General features: G+C 34.3%; 2 protein-coding genes across 3 annotated transcripts in view; one reads left to right on the top strand and one right to left on the bottom strand.

The window, feature by feature from the left end:
* The window catches only part of LOC149083361 (epsin-2-like), a 28,039-nt gene extending 10,354 nt beyond the window's left edge, over positions 1-17,685 (top strand). For both annotated transcript variants that reach the window (XM_089236621.1, XM_089236622.1), the window contains exons 6-8: positions 1,313-1,379; positions 4,708-4,878; positions 8,957-17,685. In XM_089236621.1, coding sequence (XP_089092747.1) covers positions 1,313-1,379; positions 4,708-4,878; positions 8,957-9,144 — 426 coding nt within the window. In that variant the 3' untranslated portion in view covers positions 9,145-17,685. The remainder of the gene's footprint in view (positions 1-1,312; positions 1,380-4,707; positions 4,879-8,956) is intronic.
* A 128-nt stretch (positions 17,686-17,813) lies between these two features.
* Positions 17,814-23,891, bottom strand: LOC149083360 (PHD finger protein 10-like). Its single transcript, XM_089236620.1, has one exon. The coding sequence runs from the start codon at positions 23,568-23,570 to the stop codon at positions 21,585-21,587; it is 1,986 nt and encodes a 661-aa protein (XP_089092746.1). The 5' UTR covers positions 23,571-23,891; the 3' UTR covers positions 17,814-21,584.
* Between the last annotated feature and the right edge of the window lie 1,158 nt (positions 23,892-25,049).

Below are 25,049 nucleotides of genomic sequence, written 5' to 3'. Positions count from 1 at the left end.
CAATAAATATTTAAATAACACTAAATATCATCTCTTCAGTTGTTTCACTGTTCAATAGTTTTAGTGGTCGTTTCTGTGAGTGAATTTACCGTTAAACAAGCTATTTTTTTTTTAAAAATTAATAAAAATGATAATTCTCCCTGGCACAAAAACCACCCGTTAGGTCACATCTATATATATCTATAAAATTGATTTTCTGTGTGTGTGTGTGTATGTTCTCTATACAAATCTACAATTTTAGATCGATCGTCACCAAATTTTGCATATATACCAAATGGGACCCGACTTGAACGATAGGCTACTTTAAAATTTCGTCAGAGCAGGGCAAATGCCCCAAATGGGCCCAAATGGTTTTTGGGCTTCAACAATCACTTTCCAAACATTTACTTTGGTTACCGTGGTTCCCTAGCAATGCATTTCAGACGTGTATATGCCTTTACAATGGTTTGTCATTTCTTCAACGCTGTCAGTATATGTATAATATTTATGCCTTTATAATTGGTTTGCCACATTTTCAATACTCCCAGCAATGAGGTTTTTTGAACGACGTCATAATCATAATCAGCCTCACTTTGAGGAGTCAGGAAAAGGGTGATCCTCATAGAAATCAGTGTTAAAATTGCAGATTTTAATGTAGAAATGCAGAAATTGGATGGGGTTTTCTGTCACATCAATAATTTTAAAAATTGTATTAAATACTCAATTTTTGAAATATTGAGTTTACTTAGAGATATACGAAGCCCAGGAGATTAAATATGAAGTAATTACCCGGACCTACTTTTTTGAATTGGATATCCAGGCAATAACATTGGGATTTCAACTTTTTATTCATATCTTCTCAAGCATGAAAATTAATGTCCCCGTATTGTCTTTTGATATTGAACTGCATAAACTCATAGTTTAGGATGTTTTAAAATTAATTTTGGGTCCGTAAAGTACATCGAAGAAATTCCACAGCTTTAATTAAGCATTTTTTGAAGCAGAAACAGGCAGAGATAGATAACTTGAAGTTCAGGGGGGGATCGAAATATCTAGCACCCTTTAAAAAATATATATATATATTTATTTATTTTTACATTTCTTTAAATTTAGATTTGCTTATTTCATGAGTCGCGCAGGAAGTCGCCATATTGGTTAACTTAGACACTGCATGTCCCTCAAAGAAAGAGGGAGATATCACGTTATTCAAAAAGCCTCGTTGAAGAAAACCCGGGCAATGCCGGGTTATATATATATAGCTAGTATATATATAATTTGAATTAGACTACTGTATAAAGTACATAATACATGTATATATTTTTTTACATATCAGAACTCTCTTGCAAGTTCTGCATCTGGGGATTTGCCATTGATGATGCCTGACAAAGGATTCAACTCGTGTAAGTTCTAAGGTTTACAATAATTTCCTTAATAATATAATCTACATTATTATTATTAAATAGCATTATTCATAGTGTCTACATTATAATGTACTACCAATCCTTATACTATATTCAAATCTGCTTATAACAAACACAAATATTTCACATACATGTGTATAACAAATTTTTCCATGTTCCACAAATTTAGTATTGCTCATTAGTGTTATTTTGATTACTCATATTGTAGAACATAGGCAGAGATTGACTTGGAAATCTGGGGGGGGGGGCACGATGATGATGATGTCAGCTCATATATACATATATACATTAGATCAGTCGACTCCACCTTTGATGCTGCCCCCCCCCCCCCCCGTATTTCCTCCCATGTTGTAGAAGTAGGTTTAAAACTTTCAATCTGCCTTTAAACAAATGCATTTGTCCTTTTAAAGTAAAGTCAAATTTTTGTCTATCTGCAAATATAAAAATATAATGCATTGCTACAGTTGGAATTGAATTTTTCTGAGAAGACATAATCAGCATAGTTTCATCTTTGCTAAAATGGTTTTAATTCTCTGGGTATTTCGAACTAGTATAGAATCTTCTCTGCTTCATGGATTTCTTTCACTTTCGATATTCATATTTTATTTTGCAAGAAACCATGTTTCAGAAGGTAGTGTGTATATATACCGGATGAACACTTCAAATAACACATGAACATGAGTTATGCATGGCTATAGAAGCATGCTTTCAGTTGGGAAAAAGGAATTTAAAAAACATGCCCATTTCAGATATGTCGTTCATTTCACTAAGGGCTGTATATGTGCACAGATACAAAATTATTTTTTTATACAGTTACTGTGTTATGTAACTTCCAATTACGAAGTTACTGTTCTGCCTTGCCCGAGCCTAACAAAAAAATTCATGTTTCTAAAGGACAATATTTCCAAGATATTTGAATTCAAAAATTGCTGAAGATTAGGGAAAGAGCTGCATATGAGGTACAGAATGTGTTTGCTAGTTTATATGGTTCTTTACTTTATTTTCAGCGGTATTTGAATTCAAATATCTCTGTGAATATTGCACTTAGAAGCATGGAATTTTTTTTGGTGGGGGGCCTCAGGAGAGACAGAGCAAAAATGGACCACATAAAATGTTAAATTTTGTATGTCAGTACGTATATGGTCCTTAGTAAAATAAAGGTGACACATCTAAGATAGGCACATTATTTAAATACTTTTCCTAATTGAAAGTGTTTCTTTATCTTACAGTTTACGAGTTATTTGAGGTGAAACAGACTCAAGTTTTCACCATGTATATTAGTTGCCCTTCCCATACTTCAAACAGTCTGACTGCCAGAACATCTTTGGTACAGTGTTGTTAGGTTTTTGATGCATGAGGCAGTTTTTGACATGACAGTTTAAATCACAGTTTAAACTGTCACGTCTAAAAACTTCCATCAAAAACCTCAAATATTTGCTTTTCACTATAAAAATTCCCATTGGAAATACATTAATTGCATGTAATGTTTAAAATGATTATTTTATACAAAGAATAAATACTTAATATGATTGTAAAATAATTTTCTACTCTCTACAGAATTATATTACACAATATATGTGGGTTTTTTTCCTTATAAAATATACAATTTGAATAGAGCATAGCATAAAAGCTGAAGGAAAAACTGTGGAACTGTTTGATTTTCTGCAGTTAAAGATGAATCTTGACCTTACAAAATTTCTTCAACTGCATATAAATGTGTATGGACATAAACATGTGCTGTACTCTTTTTATAACAGATAGTTGTGTGTGTGTTTAAAAATGCCATATATGTCATGTTGATTTCTATTACTACCGAATTATCTAGATAATCACTGATGCTTAAAACAACATCCTTATTGTGCATAACATTCAAATATATCTAGCAATCGAGAAATACTAAATTGTAGGACTAAAATGTCTTTTAATTAGGCAGTGCTCGCGTGTATATGATGCTTAATAAACTCCTCTAATTTAGTCTTTGTGCAAAGTTTGACTATGATATGGTATATTTACTTGGCATTTATATAATGCAATTGTTTTCCAATTGAAGCTGTATCTAAAAGTACAAAACAATGTCTTGGGTATATCAAGTCCTGCCAGCTCTGCTTTGATTGAAAATAACTCTTTAAAACTCTGAATTTATACAAACTAAGCTAAGAAATTTTTAGGTGAGAATAAATGAGTTTAGTTAGTGTATTAACAGATTCTGCGCGAGAATTTTTTATGTGGAATAAAATTTTGGGCAGATCAGAAAATTTAAAATATGAAGTACACATGTTGTGCTTAGTAATTGTAGTTCAAAATATAATACAATTTAATCTTCCTAAAAGTAAGTGTTTTGTTATTTAATATATCTATCAGGTAAAAGAAAACTTTGACAACATTGGCAATAAGTTTTTCACTGTTCCAATACTGCGTTTCCGAGGTCAAAAACCTAATCATCCTTAGTCACATATTTTGAATAAACAACTCTATTTCACTTAGTAAATTGAACACAGATAATCAATAGTTTAGATAACATAAATTATAAAATTATATATTATCTGTTCCAGATTCTTTGTGTCGAAGAATACAAAATTGTAAATTATAATTCGTATTGTAATAAATTAGTGTTTAAAAAATAAAACACTGTAATATGTAAAGTTAAGTTCTTCATCATGTTATATACCTATTGTATTCAAAATATTATCCAAAAGCATTCATTTAGGTTTTTAACATCAAAAACCTAACTCTGCTTTAGTGTATACATTTACTGCTTCATAGTCACACTTGTATGCAAGTTTTGGTGTTGCAATCTCTCTGAATAAAAGTAGAGCTCTGATTCAATGCCACACAGAATTCTGGAGCTATGAGTATAATGGATTTGGTGTTGTGTCAAATCAATGTTCAACCCATGTAATTCTGTCATATGAAAGATTTGTTCACTAAAAATTTATAGTGTTAAGCAAGATGTAAACAGCTTTCTATCGCTTTAAAAATTTATTTTATACTATCCACTATTGTCTATGATTTTATGATTTTGAAAGAAAAAATTATTTGAAGATAAAAAACACTGGTGGGAAAATGAACATCCAGGGGAGAGAAGAAACATCCAGGTTCAGAGAAGAAATCTTTAATTTTTAATTAATTTAATTTATTTCTGTGGAAATATAAAATATGTTAATACTTGAATGTAACAACTTAAAAATTATTGTGACTAAACATTTGTGAATGTTAGCATACATTCATTGAATGTTAGCATACATTCATTGAATGTTTTTTTCTAACTTGATTAATAACTTGTATATTTTGTATGCAATCATTACAGTCATGAGCAATTCAGCAAGCTGTTATGATTTTTCTGGTATGAAGCATTCTCTCTCTGATTCTTCAGAAGTTGCTGCTTTATCAGCAGAGAAAGTTACCATTCCTTCCGAATTCCTTGGAGAAAATTCAAATTTAGTGAATCTGGATTCTCTGGTTGAGGGTAGATCTCACGGTGAGAAACACTTTGCTTTCATTGATTTATTTAAACAGTTTCAAGTTTTGTATATATACATGTGCAGAGATGGCATTTACGTGCTATAACATATCAAATACCCAGAATCTCAGAAAAAGACGCATAAAAAATTTGTTCACACGCCCTCAGGGACGCGTTCTTTTCTGGTTCTAAGAAGAAAAAAAAGTAGAGGGAAAAACCTCCCAACTTTTTTCCCTTTCTTTCAACCATGTACCATGATCGCCCGACCTTGAAAAAGTGGTTTTACTACTTTGTACACTGTACTGTATTGATATACACGCGGATTATTGAAGAATAAGAGGAGGGGATGTCTAGTTGCTTCCCTGAATGAGGGGCCGTGTAATGTCAAATTTCGGATTTTTTATTCCCCTGCAGATTTTCTTCCTTCCGGTTACATACCGGAAATTACGGTACTTTTGCAGCTATCTACCAGCATTCAAAGACTGCATCTATACGGCGTAAATTTGTCTTGATCCTACAATATTGCGAATGTGTATTTTCATTTTTTTTCAAGCATAAAAGATTGGAATGCTCATTCAAATTGTAAAACTTTCCCGATATCATGGGAAAAAAAACCAAATCTGTAAAAACTTGAATATTCACAATTTTGTCATCTAGTGGCTATATGTGGTGGTCACCGTTTCGCATCACGAAAATCATGGTGTGTACGCAGAATCTGCTTTTGGAGGGGCACAAGAGGGTCTAATTCTTCACAAAGTTTGGATCAGTAACACTCGAAAACAATTTTAAATTAACAGATAGTATAAAAGAAATTATTTTATTCCAATATTTTAATTCTCTACAAAAATATTTTTAATTTTTTATCTCGGGGGGAGGGCTCTTTATACCCACACCCAAATTTTCCTTTTGGTGAAAATATAGGTTTGGAACTCGCGACTGTGCAATGATAATCGACTGAAAATGTGATTTTTCTAACAGCGGTATTCACCAACACAGTTTAAACTACAATCGCAGATGAAATTATTGAAGATCGAAACAGATTGGTTAAATTGAGGATTTTATATAAGTGTCGATCGCTAATCCTTTAACCTGTGATTGTAGTTTAAACTCTGTCGATGAATACGATCATAAAGATTTCAAATTTTGAATTGGCTGTTCTTTTGAAAAACTTCTGGTTACCATGGCGATCACACAGACTTACAACACAAATATGCATACATTAAACTTCAAATGCACGCGTTACCAGTTTGGAGGATAGATGCAGAGCTGCAACTGGGAGGGACAGGGGGATCTAGTGTCCCGGGCTCTGGACCAGAGAGGGCACCAAAATTCACCCTTTATAGCTGCTTCTTCTACATTACATTGGTGTGCCAAAATGTGTGCATGCCCCGTTTGAGAAAGTATATAGTTGCGGCGCTAAATAGATGGCACCACCTACCGAACACAAAACATGCCAAATGCTGGGCACACACACATAAGCACACTGTTAAGTTTCTCCAACGCAAATCTTATTTAGCTCTTATATTTAGGTGTTAAAATATGTGGCAGTTAAATGGTGGCAGATCAGAATGGTGGACCATCAGGGAGGGAAAATAAAATCATTTTACCAGGAAAACCAAAGTATGAATAGGGAATCAGAAGATAAGTGTCTGAGAGAGGAGGAAGAATATAATTTTCTTTAAATTTGATCAGAAGATATTGAAATTGCTAAGATTTTTTTAACGAAATTTAAAATCAATCAGAAGGGAATTTATCGATTGATTTATTAGTAAATATATAAATGTGTGCCTTCAACTGTTAATTAAAGTAGATCCTGCTTATAAAGTTTTCAAAAAACTGTCATAAAAAACATTGTAAATAGGAGTTGGCTATTCCTTTGAAAAAAAAACTTGGTTGCCATGGAGATCACACAGACCTACAACAGAAATATGCGTACATTGAACTTCAAATGCACACATTACCAGTTTGGAGAATAGATGCAGGGCCGCAACTAGGAGGGGCAGGCGGGCCCAGTGTCCTAGGTTCTGGACTAGAGGGGGGCACCAAATTCACCCTTTATAACTGCTTCTACATTACATGAGTGTGCCAAAATGTGTACTTGCCCCATTTGAGAAAGTATCTAGTTGCGGCGCTAGATAGATGACACCACCTACTGAACACAAAACACGCCAAATGCTAGGCACACAAACATAAGCACACTGTTAAGTTTCTCCAACACAAATCTGACATAGCTCCTATATTCAGGTGTTAAAATATGTGGCAGTTAAATGGCGACAAATCAGAATGGTAGACCATCAGGGAAGAAAAATGAAATAATTTTTCCAGGATAACCAAAGTATATGAATAGGGAATGAGAAGATAAGTGTCTGAGAGAGAATCTGATTTGCTTTAAATTTGATCAGAAGATATTGAAATTGCTAAGATTTTTTTCACGAAATTTAAAATCAATCAGAAGGGAATTTATCGATTGATTTATTAGTAAATATATAAATGTGTGCCTTCAACTGTTAGTTAAAGTAGATCCTGCTTATAAAGTTTTCAAAAAACTGTCATAAAAAACATTGTAAATAGGAAAACACTCTAAACGGAAAATCTTAATGAGAATTACTTATTGTTAGGACCAGGAAAATAAATTGTACTAAATGGGAGAAACATTATAAGCGGGATAAACTGTATATTTGTTTTAGATTTATTACATGTGCGGAATTCCATACATTAAATTCTCAGTGCTAATGAGCTTCTTTGCAAGCTTTTCCAATTAGTAGACAATGAAAATAAATGAACCTTTGGATAGAGCATGTTTTTAGAAATGAATTACTTGATTCATACAGATACCTTCTGCTATCCAGAACATGACCCACCACTCAGTCTCAACTGAAAAATATAAGCAGGTGATCAAAAGACCTGGGACATGCTGGAAGAAAATTCATAGATGCCAGTGAATTACGGGGAGGGGAAGACGGTGTAATTTTTTTCAAGATATTTTTATTTTTTTCAGAGGGATCCAGTTTCACTCAAAAAGGACCCAGATTTTTCGAAGAACCTGGGTCCCGGGACCCAGGTTAATTAGAGTACAGTGGCATCTCTGCATGTGTGTGTGGATTCTGTTAACTTGTTCTCATACAATTAGGCTTTCCCCAGCATATAAATGATTGACGAAACAGATGCATATACATAATATATATACTAATCTTCCCCCTACTTTATAAATAGTTTTGAATAAAAGTTTAAGCTTTTGATAATTTAATTTTAGCTACTTTTTATAGTTTTCATCAAATATTTTGTTCTCACTGAATCATCAGATTAATTTGTTTCAAGAAAATGTTTCAAATGTAAAAAATCCCATGATTGTTACATTACATATACCAAGTTTTTCAAACTGTAAGGCTAACCTTCTGGAGTTGCAAGCGCTGTGAATTTTGAAGAATATTTACTTAAAGGTTTTCTTTAAGTACTGTCATTTTCTGCCTATATTCTGCACTTGCAAATCTTGTTATTTCGAGAGAGAAAAAATTGTCTTATTACCCCCAACAGCATATATACAAATCCACACATACAAATTTTTAATAGCTATCTGTTACCTCTGAAGAATGAAATCTTAAGAAATGAAAGAGATTCCTAGGCATATTTTTTAAGCTAACAAGTTAAGCCTTCTCTTTGTATTTGTACACTTTCTTTAAAAAATTATTTCTTAAAATATTAATTTTTATCCAATTTTCTCACAGAAAAGAAAAAAAAAATGTGAATGATACAAAGCAAATCCATACGCAACATGCAACCCACAGATTTTCTTCAGGGAATTATGATACTCTTTGATAGAACAGCATATCCATATTTAGAAAGCTTAGGAAAGGTGTGTGCAGATTTTAGGAGCTTAAAGAAGCCACCGTTGCAAGAAGTTAAAAAAAATTTTCCAATGCAATAAAACATTTTGAATTATAAACATTTATCTCCAATGACTCATGGGTGAAGAAGATTAAATTGTAATTTGAACCATAGAGCTCAGTATCATGTTTCATCATATTGTCTGGTGTATATTATATTAAATCAATAATAGTGCTTATTTAAAAAAAAATTAACTTTTTTTTTTCTATAGGGAATCCATTCCAGCCACCAAAGCCATCTCAGCCATCAATAAATGAGCTTCGAGCTCAAAGCAATAGTTTTTCAGCAGCAACACTTCCATCTAAGTCAGCCCTTCCACATTTATCCCACTTGTCGGCTAGGAATGAATCAGCATCAAATAAAGATTTCCTCCAACTTTCAAATAACCCTTTCATTTGAATAATTAATATTTCTAAGGTTGAAGCAGTAGTGTTTGGTACAAAAGAATTTCTTTCACAGTCAGATACATGTAGTTATGTATATATCTCTGTGTACATGTGTGTGTGTATTTTCCTTGAATTACCTGATTCATGTGATGGTGGTCTCTCACATGAATAGGTGCAGTTTTTCAACATTGTAATTCTTGCTTAAATTTCAAATCAACTTATTTAACAATATTTTAATTACATGGAATATGTATTCATTTAATACTATAATGGTCATATTTCAGTTTCAATTGTCAGATACGCAAAGCGAGATTTCAGATGAGTTTAAAGAGGGATTATTTTTTTAAACAAATTAATCACCTATAAATTTTGATTTGTTTTGGAGGAATGAGTAATAAAAGTTGTGTTGTGCATGCTGAATTTAACTTCAATCCGTCTTTCTGGACCAGGAAGGAGAAAAGTGCAGCTTATGCTTTATTAGTTCTAAATACATTAAGAAAATGTGGCTTTTAATTTGACGGAGTAGCAACACAGTCACAATGGGTTTATGCTTGGCTGGAAAAGAAGAAAAGCAAAAGCTATACATTTTGTTTTTTTAAGGCATCCAAGAAATGCTTGGTGCGGGCCTACTTCTCTTATTCAAAGCATTGCTCTTCATTGTCAATGCGCTGTTGACAGTTTTGAAATAGCCAGGTACCATTGATTTCCATCTTGCATTTCATTACCTAAGGTCACATGCAATGCCTTAACATAGGAATATGATACACCATCAATTACTGTTTGTAACTGACAGATCTGGGGGAATGAAAGTTTTAATATATTTGCTGATCACCTCGTGTTTGCTGCTACTACCACTACTGAATTACTCATGCACCTTGTAAACATTTCAATGGGGAATTTCTAACAGATTGGTGCATGCCAGAAAGAGTTGTTTGCATGGTCTCAACATATTCATGATGTCAAAAATGTGTGTTTTGTGTTAGAGAAGAGCTGCCATCTGCCTTTTGTATTGGAAGCTAAAGTGGGAAGACATGCCTGAATTTTAGTATTTATGTGACTATTGTGTTGAAAGTGTGCCTGCTCTCTGTGAAGAGACTTTTTAAATGAAGGACTGGTTCGCATCCAATCATGTCTCTGAGTTCTGATGTAAGTTTGATTCCAAACCTATTGAAGCATGATGCTGACAAGCATTTCTCTTTGGTTCTGAACCATCCTTTCTCTTTGGTTCTGAACCATCCTTTCTTTTGTTTGATCTTTTTCAAATGATCCATGTCTCATCAATGGACGCTATGTTTCAGAGGACTTTTTTGTTGCCTATAAATTTACCTATTTGTTCTGCAGTAATCTGAATTGAGCTGACTGTATACCCTAGTGGACTTACTAAGGGTGGAAAAACCAATTTTCCGCTCAAAATGATGTCTTATCATTAGAAAAATGGCATAGGGAACAGTAATTGGCTCTAGCGATAATATTACACTGCGCATTAATAGCAGATGATGAGTCTGCCTGGATTTTTCCAGTGGCTATAATCTGGATGTCTTGTTAAATGTTCTGGACTCGGGTCATGTGGACTTTTTTTGTATTTCTCTCCTTTTTTTCACATGTGCAATTTCTTTACTGAAACAAATTGAAACCAGTATGCATTTACTACATTCTGTGAAGGTAAGAAATATTCTCCATCCCTGTGTTTTTTATTTTTGAGCTTACTCTTTAGAGGGAACAAATATACATTTATACAGTATACATTTTTTTATTATTATTTCATGCATTTACTCTTGTTTCTCATGTTTTCTGACAAATACTGATGATTTTTTTTTTGATGGGGTGAATGTTTTGTTTTTTGTTAAGATTAATTGAGTATTGCTGAGTTATTTGTTACACTGTGTTATTATACACTACTCAGAACAAACAGGGAATATACATTATTCATTTAAATATATTAAATTTATTTAAATTTAGTTGATTATTAACTTTTGTGACACAATTCTTTGTGAATATCTTACAATGTTCTTTGCCAATATTTTTTCAATTAGAATGTTTAAATATCACAAAAAATATTTCCCTTAAGTGTTTGAAGCAGTGTATATATATATATGTACCAAACTATAATTTTAGTTACAGTTGATATTGCTATTACTTTCTGTAGATTTTAAACTTGTATTTTTTTTAGTTTGTTTTCACAAAAATCAGATTTGTATAACAAATATTTACCTCAGTCCCATAAGTCTTCGTGTGTACAATCTTGATTGTATGAATTATGTGGTCACAGAGAGAAAAGACTCATTGAAGCATACTAGGTAAAGCTTTAATTGAGGTAATTTTCATTAGATTAACCCTAAGCAGCATTGATGACATATCTCTCCTTAAAAGCCTCTTATTTTAGCATTGACAAGCTCAGATATTTTGTAAAGCTGATTTCTATATGAAATTCTTTTCCCTAGAACCCTTACTTTGCATCTGCTGAAAATTGGAAGAAAGGTTTAGTAATTTTTCTTCTATGCTGGGGAAGTTGTTAAAATAAGGTAAGGTGTTCAAGAGTATCACTTAAGCTCTGTTTACATGGACAAGATTGGGGTTGAATAGGGATTTGTTTGGTGAATATGAACCTGCTTGGTAACTTTTTCCTCTCATCAGGAAAAAAAGGCAATACAAAAGCCCCGTTCACATGTGCAAGATTGGGGGTCGCTTTGGTGGTAATTACTGGCATGACAACGTTTTTCCCCTCGTAGGGAAGAAAAAGGTGGGAGAGAAGTTCATCAAAAAAAGGCCATCTTTCTTGGGGTGGATTGGAGGTCGACACCGACCTTCTCTCCCATAATCCTTTGCGCCGCGAAAACTGCTACAAGCTCCTTCGTCAACCATCTTGAATCAATCATTTCCGTTCAACCTACGTAACCAGTGACGACTTCCGGAAAGAAGAGGAGGATTACCGGCATAAACTTAACGACATGTGAACGGTTTGTAGCGAAAATCCCCGTTACCGGGAACTTCCCGGGATGTTTTATTGTACATGTGAACGCGGCTAAAGAGTATTTTCTTGGTGGATGTATGGGTTCTGTGCCACCTCTCTCGTAATCCTTTACAATTTTTCTCTGTTGGTGGATAAAATAAACTGGCTTCTTTATTTTCCATGTAAAAATGGGGCTTTAGAGATGTTCAACTATACATTCTAATATGATTTCTTTAGTTTCAGTGTTAATATAACTTTCAACTGTTTTCAAAAAATATATTTTGATTCACTTTATTATTTCTCAAGATATTATTTATAAAGTGTATTGATACCTTGGCTAACGAAGATGATGTTATTAGTTAATTTTTTATTTTTTTAAAATAAAATATCAGGAAGAAGTATGAGCAATTATGTAATAGTATGCATAGTTCTAATACCAGTAAAAAAACTGGTATATATTCTGATGACCATACAATATTTGTTTTGAACCACTTTTGCAACTCTTTGATAAGTGTGGTCAGTTCTTTTATTTGGCTTATGGAAAGGTTTGCTGATAAAATTATGATACTATCTAGAACATGGGTGTTCAACCCCCAGCTCACATCAGGCATTCCTAAAATAAAAATGCACACAGTATGTACACCAATTTGCGGCCCATAGACTGAGAGGGTTGTGCACCCCTGATCTACCGATTCAATTTCATAGCATCATTTTCTTAAAAATAAATTGAAAAAAAATTATACTGGCACAATATATTTTTCTACATAATTATTGCATTTATCATGGTAAAAATGTCAGTGTTGAAAATTTTGTTTGTATTTATAGATCATAAGTAATAACAGTGTTTTATTATGAAGAGCATATACATAATTATTTGATGCAATTACATTAGAATTCAATGTATGAAAGAAAACAAATTATATACAATTACCTTTCATGTCTTTTATGGTTAAAAAAGAATACTAGTGACTTGATGCGAACTGTTATACAGTATATGTGAAAACTTGTCTTAGGTGTTTTCTCATCTGGAGATCCAAATATTCTGATATGGTGACAAAATAGAATGTAAAAAAAAATACTTTGAAAATTTTGTTTTCATCACTTAGAATCCAAAATTGACTGGTTCACTTAAGAAAATACAAAAAATATATACAGTCGATGCTTCTTATAATGACCCCCCTTTGTTCCACGGAAAACGGACGTTTTATATTGGGAGGTCGTTATATGGAAAGTTTTTAAAAAGTCATAAAATTTAGCTTCTCCACTTCCAATTGTTGGAATTTCCCTTCCCATGATCGACTACACAAAGAAGGAAACCCCAACTCTGCTTTCATAACTTAAAATCATGGTTTTAAATTATTGTTAAAATTAATTATGGTTCTCGGGAATATTCAATGAATTGGCTATTTTGGCACCTTGCTATGATTTGCCCTGTTCCCAGTGAGGGCAATACTTAACTAAAGGGTTTTCTGTAGAAGTGACAATGCTTTATCTTTCCTTCTCCAGGCATAAAGATCAAGGTCAAATACACTCAACTATGAATTTTGTCTATTTCTTTGCAAAAAAAAGAGGGAGGATGAGTTGAGATCAATCATTTTGGTGTTTTTAATGTAAAATTTTCCCTGGTCTTTAAAGACTCCTCCTAACCAGATCATGACCCTGTGCTCTGTCTCAATGAAGGAATCTTACATTAAGTAATTGAACGAATTTTTTTTTTTCTGCTGTCAATTAAGGGGACATTACTCTTTGCAGATAAATTAATTATTAATCTGAAAAGATAAGGCAGGGCTTTCACAGCCATAGGTTCTTATGCCCTACTTACACAATGACGATACAGATTCCACTGCATCTCCAGCTGAAGCACCAGATTGCAGTCTTCCGAGGAGGTCGTATCGTCTCCTTGCTTGCCATCCCTTGCTAATAAAAACCTTGAATGCAGCATAACAGCTTTTGAAAGGTTGCAGCTGTGGTGGTCGTGTGATCATAGTGACAGACTTGCATTGTGAGGTCCTAGGTTCGAGTCCCACCTGTGGTTGGCTGGAGTTGGTTTTCTGTGGTTTCCAACTTCGAGGGACAAATGTGAGCTAATCTCTCCATTAAAAAGTCTCGCCACAGAGCAACATTCCTACAAACAGTACAAATATTCAGCCATTACATTTCACTCCTGAATATATAGATGGCAGCACTGAAAAATCATACACAACACTAGATACGCACTCAGACTGTTAGATGCTTACATGTCTGGCACAACTCACTAGGTAGTAAATTGATCATGGCGATAGATCTGAGTTGTGCTCGGATCTTGAAAGAAAGCTTGAAAAGTTGTTATGAAAATAGAAATTGAAAATCAAATAGCTTGGAATGAAATTCTATGTAAAATTGCAAATCTAATTCTGAACGGCGGTATAAACCATTTATGCGCTGAAGCCAAGGTGTTAAACTCAAAAATTTAACTCTCAAGTTTAATGCTATAATCAATCACCAGGGTTTTAAAAAAAATTTATTAAAATAAAATGATTTTTAGGTCCTCAAATGGTTTGAAAAACAAAAAAATTTTGAAATTTGTGATAATTTTTTTTGTGTTTTTATAAATATTTACCCTATTGGATTACCATAAAGGGAAAAACCTAAGATCGGGATTATACTATGAAAGGTTGATAAAAGATCTTCTATAGAATAACCAATAAGTGTACAAGTTACATTTGCTTGAAAGTAACAATATACTTATCAGTTGAATTTTTGTAAAAGATCTTTTATCAAACTTTTATAGTATATAATCCCAGCCTAAGGCCGGGATTACACTATAAAAGTTTGATAAAAGTAATTTTATAAAACTTGTAAAATGCCACCAATGAGATTATCAGTTTCATTTTCTCGAATGTAACCTATGAACTTTATTGGTTGAATTTTTTGAGTTTTATACAAGGGATTTTATCAAACTTTTATAGTGTAATACCGGCCTAACAGACAAACCCTTTTTTTTTTCTTGAGCAGTTTTCAATCATGTTGTTGGCTTACAGGTGGTCCATGGAATAAATTTGTGTGGATCTTTTATGTGCTGCGTAATTGGCAACTTTGTTAAAGCAGTGGTCAGAGTAATCATAATCTCTGGACATCAGATTGAAAATTGGGTACTTTTCTATTATAACCATACCACCTGGCGACTTTTCTCGAAGTCAGTGCTCATAGTGGATATAGTATTAGGTTGTTCGGAAAGTAATTTCGTTTTTTTTAATGAAAATGAAAGACGATTTTCTTATAATGAATAAATATTTTATTGAATTATATATTGTTCATTCTGGTCCAATACCTTTTGTCATCTTTCTGGCAGTAGCATGATTCCACGCTCATAAAATTTTTGTTCTTTGCTGGCAAAAAACTGATCCATGTGATTTTTGACCTCATTTGAAGTAAAGGTTTCACAGTCTAAAAAATTTTGCAGATACCGGAACAAATAATAATCAGAAAATGCCAGATCTGGAGAATATGGTGGGTGTGGCAGTATTATCTCATCCAAGCTGTAAAAGCTTTTGGCGAGTTACCAAACGTGTATGAGGTCTCGCATTATCTTCGTGAAACACCACACCTTTTCTATTGATCAATTCTGGCCTTTTCTGTTTAAGTGAATCATTCAATTTGTCCAGCTGATGACAGTACACTTCAGAATTGATCATTGTGTTGTCCGGTAGAAGTTAAAAAAACTGATTCCTTTGAAATCACACCAAACAAATAGTATCACCCTTTTTTGACGAATATCGACTTTCGACGTGCTTTGAGCCTAGTTCATCTTTTTAACTTCATGATCTCTTGCATTTAACATCGTTGTAGACAACCCATTTCTCATCCCCAGTGATGATGCGCTTTAAAAATTGATCATTTCCTTGATGTTCGAGAAGCAAATCACAAACGTCAACATGACTGCATAAATTTCTTTCCATAAGAACACGAGGAACCATATGTCAAGCTTTGAGATTAAACCTAGGCTTTTCAAATGATCATGAACGGTCGAATTAGATAAATTTAATCTCTCAGCTATCTCACGAGTTGTTATTCGCCTGTTTGCATCAATTAATGCCTTTATTGTGTTTTCACCAGCTTTTCTCTCAACTGGCCTTCCAGAACATGGTGCATCGTCAACATCAAAATTGACGGATAGAAATTTTGCAAACCAGTTTTGGCACTGACGTTTGTCAAACATCTTCTCCATACACATCGGATAATTTTTACCTTTTCGATAGTAAAATATGCCGAAAATGCTGCTTTTCACTTTCCATATTTGAAAGGGCACCAACCATAAACTACTGCGTAGAATCAACTGAACTTTTTCACTAGCAAGCCTTGCTATATCAGCTGTCAAAATATATAATGATTATGTGGCTTAAGTGTGAAGTTGGCTGTGAAAAAATACAATTAAGTTCTCTGTTGGGAAAAAACGAAATTACTTTCTGAACAACCTAATAGTTATACGCAAGCTTAGTATCACCCCAAAGAAGTGCGGAAAGAAACAAGCCAATTTGGTGTAGAAAATGCTTGGTATGATTATCAGAAAAGTATAGGAAAATTACACTTTGTGAAAATTAGTTTTTCTTTGCTAATGATTGATGCCAGTTATTTTTAGCTTGCAACTCAATTTTTTATAGATGCAAAAAATTACTGCCCTTTGTAATTCTTTCCTGTCTGAATAATAAAATACAGTAATCTTTCACTTATGCATCAGCGCCAGGGAACAAATATATGAAGGGGCATATAAATGTATATTTATACATTATTTACTTATATCTTTGACCAGGAGCGCAGAAAATCCTCTTATAACTGAGAGAGGAACATATAAGTGAGAGATTACTGTGTGATTATGAAATTATATCAAAAGCTAGCTTATTAAACAGATACTATGTCTGCATTGGAAATCTTTCAGGCTGCCAAGCTGAAATCTGTATGAAAATTTGTTAAGTTATAGTGTATTTATGAAATTAATACATATTCTCTCCTCATACTCTGGTATGAGAAGCTTATTTGGTAAGTCAATGAACGTCCTAGCAAAAAACTCCAAGAGCTATATTTCCAGAATAATTAAAATGAAATTTGAAAAAAAAAAAAAAACTGCATTTATTGTGTCACAAAGTCACCACTTTGATTTATTTGTTAAAAATGAATCAATGGCCAATATTTCTTACTGTTTCATGTAACTGACCAATGTTCCATGTTAGTTATACAAAAAAATCTATTCCTGATGTTTCTTACAAAGTTTTGAAAAGAAAAATATTGTTATGAGCTTTTGATGTATTATTTTTGCTGTAAACTTTGGGCACTTTACATCAAGTGATGGAAAATTCTGTTGCATTAGTGTAGTTTGTAGGACACGTTTCTTGAGTGCGACTTGAGATATACCTATATCGAATTTTTATCTTTATTGTGCACAAAATATGTGTATTTTTCCTTATGCTAACATTTCTTTACTGTCTGTCCAAAAACTTGGAACATGTTAATTGTGAAAAAAAATATATATATATATATACCCATAGAATTGTTTGAATTATTAAGTACTATAATAGCATACTGTTTTGTTTGATGGATGTGCCCAACCTCCAGCAGAATTACAAAAATAAATCCTTTTTTAAAACTTTTGGATTGATTGATTTTTATGAATCCAAAATAAAATTTTTCATAGTTTACTCACAAATGTGTTGAAATTATAATAACTATTGATATTATGTCAATGGCAAATTTATAAGACATAAAAAAAAATTTTATTTACCCACGTTTGAATTTTTTGAGAAAACGAAATAATATTGCATAAAATAATGAAGATGTGACATTAATAGTAAGAATGCATTCAACGTTAACATTAAAACATTCACATTGTGCTGGTTTTTCTTTTCGACAGATAAAAGCAAAATGGCACTTTGAAAAACTTCAATTATTTATATATAAGGTTACTTGACGCATGACAAAACACGAGTTAATAGTCTAGGTTAGTGTTTCCCCAACCTTTTGATGTCGTGGATCCTCCACCATGAATCCCAAAGTATATTTTTTAATATTTTACAAATAAAAATTGAATTGGAATCTCACAACACTAAATATATCATTCATGCAATGGAAGTAAATAAAAATGAGGCCCCTCAACATCTAACAAAGTACGCACAGATCCACATGGGTTGGAAAAACACTGTCCTACACAATTTTCTGTGAAAAACACATCCCTGAAATTCAAGCAAGAGGAGGGCTACAAAATTCAGGTGGCAAAGCCATGAATCTGCTGCTGCTATTTATAAACACATACTTTGCTTTGAGTAACAATTTATAACACATATACTTGTTTCTATTTTAGTATACCAGGTGTACAAGTATGAAATGCGTATTTTTTTTTTTTTAAAAACACGTTAAATTTGGAAGAATGATAAAAAAAAAAATGCTTTATTCAAAGTATGCCCCATTGCTTGTTATACATTTCCCCCCCCCCCCATCTTTCCTGAAATTTGTGAATACCACGCCAGTAAAAATCGTCCCCTTTTGCTGCGAATTATTCATCGAGCTATTTTTTCACATCTTCGTACGAACCAAAGCACTGCTCAGAAAGTGCGTGACCCATCAATGCAAACAAGTGGTAATCGGAAGGAGCCAAGTCTGGTGAGTAAGCCGCATAGGGTAGAACTTCCAGCTAAGTGCTTCCAACGTGCCGCGAACCGCTTTTGCCGTATGTGATGGAGCATTGCAATTGGAAACAGCTTGTTGACTAACGCCCAATTGCTCTACGAGTTGTTTTTGTGTCTGTGTAGTATCATCTTCGTCCAGTAATGCTTCCAATTCCACATCATTTTTTTTTTGGCAGTTTTCCATGTTCCTTGTCTGCAACATCAAAGTCGCCACTTTTGAAACACCAAAACCATCATTCACACGTATCTTGCGATGGAGCATGTTCACCATAAGCTTCTCGAAGTAATCGGTATGATTCAGCAGCAGTTTTCTTCAAATGAAAACAAAAAAATTAATGCTGTCCGCGAATGCTCTTTGTTCAGTATAACTTTCGACATATTGAATACAACACTATGCACCCACTTTTCCAATTTATCACTCGTGCGCATCTGACACAACAAGATGGCACAGTGTCAAATCTTTATAGCACAAACTGCATTGGTGCACCATCTGTTTTCTGAAATCCGCATTTCATACTTATACACCTGGTATATCCGATATGAGATTATCTCTATAGCAAGAAAATTTATAATTAATGTAATAAATGAGCATAATATACAGTAAACCTCTTTTGCAATTGATGGCGGGACAAAAAAATTTGTCCGTAAAAAAAAGGTGACCGTTAATCAGGTTTGAAACAATACTTTTATTATACAAGAAATTATTTGGTTATAAAAAAGGGGTGTGTCCGTTCAAAGAGGTTTTGCTGTACTTTAATATGAATGTAACATAGTTACAGGTTCAGACTTTAAAAATCTGTAGTACATCCCTTGATGACATATTCCCATAGAAGAAAGCAAACAAAAGGGAAAAACCAGGGATTTTTTTAGAAATCTCAATGGATGACCGTATATAAAGCCTGTTTTTCCGGGACATTTTTTCACTGTCTTGATTTTTTAAGTTATAATTAGCCACTTTTCTTGCTTTTGGCATCACATATTTAGAAACAATTACTAATTTTTCATACTTGAAATCCTGATTCACCATATTTTTCCAGAGGAAATGGGATCAGCCTAAAATTGCAAGGACTGGAAGAGTATTTTCTTTAGGGATTTCCCATTCAAACAAAGCTCAATCTAATGACTTATTGGGATTTTTCTATAAAGATAGATAAATCGGAAGAATTGGATTTCCGACGAAGATTTTCATAAGGCCGGAAAATTAGAAGAATGGTGCCAATGATGTAAGAATATAGTGAGAATATGCTGAAATCTGTGACAATATACAGTAATGACAGTGCATGAAACACTATTATGGGAATTTTACAGCAGAACATTTCCAGTAAGCAGAGGGGCTCGTTGCAAAACATTCTGCTTTGGACATTTAAAATCTGCATATTTTATAGAACAGTGTCTCAAAGTACTCATTTCATTCAGGAAGGATGAAGAAAAAGTGGATAAATTTCTAAAATAATCACAGAAACAGTGACTTTTTTTTCTCTGAAGGTGGTAAAAACCATGGGGAAAATGTTTTACCAAGACGGTAAATACTACGCCACCCCTATCCACAATAGTACAAACCGTTACTCAGTTTGAAAAATAGATGGCAGCACTTATAGCACACATTATACAGAAACAAACTTCACGTTAGGTTTTAGGTTCACAACTCATACACAAATTTGTACCAATGACGTTCGCAGAGGAAGGGTCTACAGGTTTGAGATCTGGGAAGAAAACATTGAAAACAACCACTGACAGATGGTGCCTTAATTTCCCACTCAACTGTATGTCAATATGACCAGAGTTGGTGTGCACTGAGGTAGTAATCTCCCTCTTTTAAAAAAATATCTTGCAACAAAGGGTGTAACAGATCAGGCCCGTCATTTAGGGCTTTTCAAAAGCCAGGGGGAGCCTGGCTTTTGAAAATACACTAAAAAATGGTATATATATATACATACAGATATATATACATACATTGAGTACATGTGCTTTGCCCCCCCCCCCCGGGGAAAAGTTGAAATGACGTCCCCGTAACAGACCCTACAGCATTTAAATCATTCTTTTAAGAATTAATTTCCAATCATTTCAGTTTCATCCGTAGAAGATAGAATGCAAGAACTAAAGACATGCATGCTTGAAACTTAATAAATACACAAGAGATTCTATAGTAATTAAGTCTAACACAGCCATTTCTTCAGAGGTAAATTGGCAATAAATTGCATCTGTGGAGACAGACCAGGACTCAATATGATTATGTTGGTTCAGGGCTGAAACTGGGGAAGGGGGCAGAAGAACAGAGCAATGTTGAAGAGACAACACTAAAAATTACAGTAAAAAGGACATCCCCTCTCCCTCCAGAAAAAAAAATCATACTTACATGAATTACACATAGAATAAAAGATGATTAATATTATACTTATTTGAATTCAGTGTACGTATTACAATTTCATCAATCGACAAAAATGCCAAAGGCAAAAATAAAAAGAACTATAAAAACACCAATTATAATACAAATGCAATAAAATTTTACAAGTGTCAAAACATTGTGTACATAGTCAGACCTCAGTATCAAGTCCATCACTAACACCAGTTTTTAAAGGTTCTTAATAGCATAATTTCCGAATCTTGCTTATTCGTTATCATGTCACACTCCACTAAGATTTATTCAATTCCTGAGGGTGACACTATACCAACAAAGCCTATTAGTGATGTGAAACAGAGGCTGATTGTACTTTGCAATGAACAGGAACAGTACACTTAAATTTTCTAATATTTCTTGTTGCAATCAAAACCGAAATTACTCTTTTTGGTTTCAAGCACTAGTGCACTACATATTTTGAAATTTGTGCACCAATCAAATTCTGTTATTTACATACACTGGTTTATTGTCTTATATTTTCGCCTTGAACAGGACTGACAAAGAACATGTTTACGTTTAATAGTTGAAGGGTCATTCAACACAGTCAAGCTAACAGTAGAGTCATATTGCCACTGGGCTTTAGAACTATTAGATCCAGGTTGTGTGACATTACAAACGGAACACTGGCCACATAACTTACAAATCCATTTCACTTGGGGCAGAACTTTCACCCCCACACAGAATGTATGGAATACCCTGTCACATACATCACAAGAGAGCAGCTTATCCTCATTGTGTTTCGCTGAGCAGTAAAAACAAGTTTTGCAATCCCCGCACTGCCAAGGATATGCTTTCAATGCATCAAGCATATTAGGCGAAAGTTGAAGGCAGGTGAGATGAGCATTCTTATCACAAACAGAGCAATTCACCATCGGCTCATTCTTTTCGTCTTTACCTGGTCCACTTTTCATTTTGCAGACCTTACAGAGATCACTAGCCTTATCTTTTATCTTGAAAGGATTCCCAAGCTTTTGAGACGATTTATCAGAAATGGGACCAGATGCTTGAGAACTGCTTGACGTTTCCTTCCTGTCATTCTTTTCAGAACTAGAGCTACTTTCACCACTTCCATCCTCATGAGTACCCTGACTGGAACTGCAGGAATTTTCTGAACCCGTACTATCTTCAGAATCGGAACGACTGCTATCAGACATTGTTTGCGAGATATTTTTCAATTCGCGCACTGGACCATACAACACTGTGTTCAACGGCAAGTACTTTAATTCTTCTGGAGTATAATCTTTATAGCCATCTTGATATTGACCCGGTAATAAAGCAATTGGATATTTCCCCATTTTAACAGTCTCTGTCTTTTTATTCCTACCAATGGGATAATGTATAGTGTAAGTCTGTAGATCGAAACAACAGCGACGCTCTTCTTTTCTTTCTTGGTTCAAATGAGCATTGTACTCTGCAGCTGATTTAACAGCTTTCTTGGCGACCTCGCCAATCTTGTTGCGATCAACACTGCTGAGGTATTGTTTGTGTTTCTCTGCATTAGTCTGTTTTTCTTTTTCACGGAGCACTTTGATATAATCTCGATATTTATCCGGATAATCTTTCGACATTAGCTCCATCACATCCTCTGACTTCAAAGCGGTCAAGCCTAGTTCACACTGAGTTTCATTAACAACACCCTTTTCTCTCAAGAATATCTTTTCTGCTTTGTCTGCAGGACGCCGCGGTAAATCTGGATACTTCCTTTTGAAAGACTTCACATTCAAGTAATCACTGATTTGCTCTTGAAGGAAAAAGTACTCCCCTTTCTCTACGGGCCACATGTACTCAAACACATTCTCAGGGGGAAACAATAATGACTTGCCTGCTTCGCCATCGTGCTTACGCTTATGACTTTTCTGACTGCCCACACTGTGCTGGGAATCCTCATCGATTCCCGGTGCTTTGGATGAAACCTTAACCTTACTCTTTTGATTGGGTGCACTAATAGGTACATCATCTTCAGCTGTTCTTTGCACAATCTCAGCAGTGAACGAGCTTCTGCTTTCTTCTTCGAGATGAAGACCCTCTGACGATTTGGGACTCGGCTTATTCGCGTCGGACACATCGGGAGCTGAATTTGCCTCCTCACAGGCGTGTGGCTCGGGGATTGGAGTTCCGTCCAAAGCTTTCACTTCATCGGCCGTCACTTTATTCTTGTCTTCGTTGTCATCCTTTCCCAGTTCATTTTGGTCGCGTTCACTCTCAGAGACAGCGATTTCCTCCGTACCTTTTTCTCCGCGGGACATATCTTCTAATTCATTCGCAATTGAATCGATCGAAACGTCGAGAAAGTCCTGAATATCTTTCTTCACGTCATCAGTTCCCGAGTTTTGACAATCCTCGGCGATCCCTGGAGGTACCACCGGCACGTCTCCCACCTCTTCTTCCGCTGCCTTAGTGGGATGATCTTCCTCAACTGAGCTTCCTGGATCCATTGCGAACGAATTACAGAAAACACGAAATTAACTCGTGAATTCAATGGTGATCAGTTTCCACTACTGAATAACGACCTACCATACCGACTTGCTCCATTCCCTCACCCCTGAGCAACCCAAACAAAGCCGCCAAGAATAATTACTGAACACTGGAGTGTTTATCTTCTTTAAATAACCATTCCCATAATGAAATGCAAATGTCCTGTTTCTACAACGAAGTAAATTCGAATATTCAATGATATAAATTATGATTTAGAAATATTTTTTTATGGAATGCATCCTGCAGCATTCCATTCACTTCGAATTCGATGTTTCATCTTCATCCAACATTTCAGAGAACATTCCAAATTCAAGGCAGCTTCACAGCAAATACGAAAAGGTCTTCATATGGTCACGGTATTTATTCCGTGATATATTATGCTTAAAATTTTTTTATTTTTTTATTATTATTTCATTTTTATTTATTTTTTTGATCGAGATGATTTTTTAGAACAAAATATTCAACAATGTCAGGGATTTCGAAATAGTTAACGATAATATCAGCACCACCTGCATTTGGCCAACACCGTGTTGATTTGGTTCAAAAAATCTTTCGTAAAATCACGTGTGAAAAAAAAAGCAAAAAAGAAAAAAAAATACTACTAAAGGGTCATTCAAGTATTACGTCATCATCGGGGGGGGGGGCGGTCCAAAGCGTATCAATAATTTTTATTAAGCGTCTTTAATACGCTTTGGGGCGGTCGGATTTGCTGAATCTTGATGACAAGGAGGGGGGGGGGGTTTGAAAGTTGCTTAAAAGTCATCAAGTTGCTGACGAAATTAAAATCGCAATTAAAAGTACTTCATTTATCTTGTGACAACCAGTAACGAATTCGCCTAGGGTAATTTTGAAAAACCCTTTGAAGGTTCCTTAACAAACATTTTGGATAATTTTGATATTTTCATCCGGAACAGAATTTTTCAGTTCGAAAGAAATTCGTGATTTTTATGACGCAAAAACATTTACGCCATAAAAAATCACGTCATTTCATGCCCTTCATGGCGTCATGAAATGACCTGATATTTCATTTAGGTCATCAAGAATCACGTTATTTCCTGACCTTTATTGTTCGTGGTCATTAAATGACTTTGAAATGACGTGATTTTTTTTTTACATACGTCATTCAGCGAAAATGACCAAATTTTCAAATGATATTTGACGTCAGGTGACTACTTATCATCGCCCATAGATGGTGATAGACCTGAGTTGTGCTCGGTTTGAAAGAAAGAAAGTATCGGCAAATGTTATCCTATAGCGATGGTCTCTCTGTGCGGTCAGCGGTCATGTCTGTCTGTCTGTAACCCCAGCGGTTCCCAACAGGGGGTACGCGAAAAGAAAATGGTAATGGCGGCCATCCATCTATAAAAATAACAAATTAATTAAAAAAAATTAGAAAGAATTTTTAAAAGTAGGTAGAGGTTTTTACTAATATTGTCAGT

This window comes from Pholcus phalangioides, unplaced genomic scaffold, assembly GCF_987345545.1.
Source record: "Pholcus phalangioides strain wild (caught in Gottingen) unplaced genomic scaffold, Ppha-v1.0 ptg000009l_1, whole genome shotgun sequence".
NCBI classification, from domain to species: domain Eukaryota; kingdom Metazoa; phylum Arthropoda; class Arachnida; order Araneae; family Pholcidae; genus Pholcus; species Pholcus phalangioides.
This window is presented reverse-complemented; position numbering and strand designations above follow the sequence as displayed.

What these genes read in the sequence shown, in the direction of transcription:
- LOC149083360 (XM_089236620.1), bottom strand. Translation starts at nt 23,570, where the DNA reads ATGGATCCAGGAAGCTCAGTTGAGGAAGATCATCCCACTAAGGCAGCG.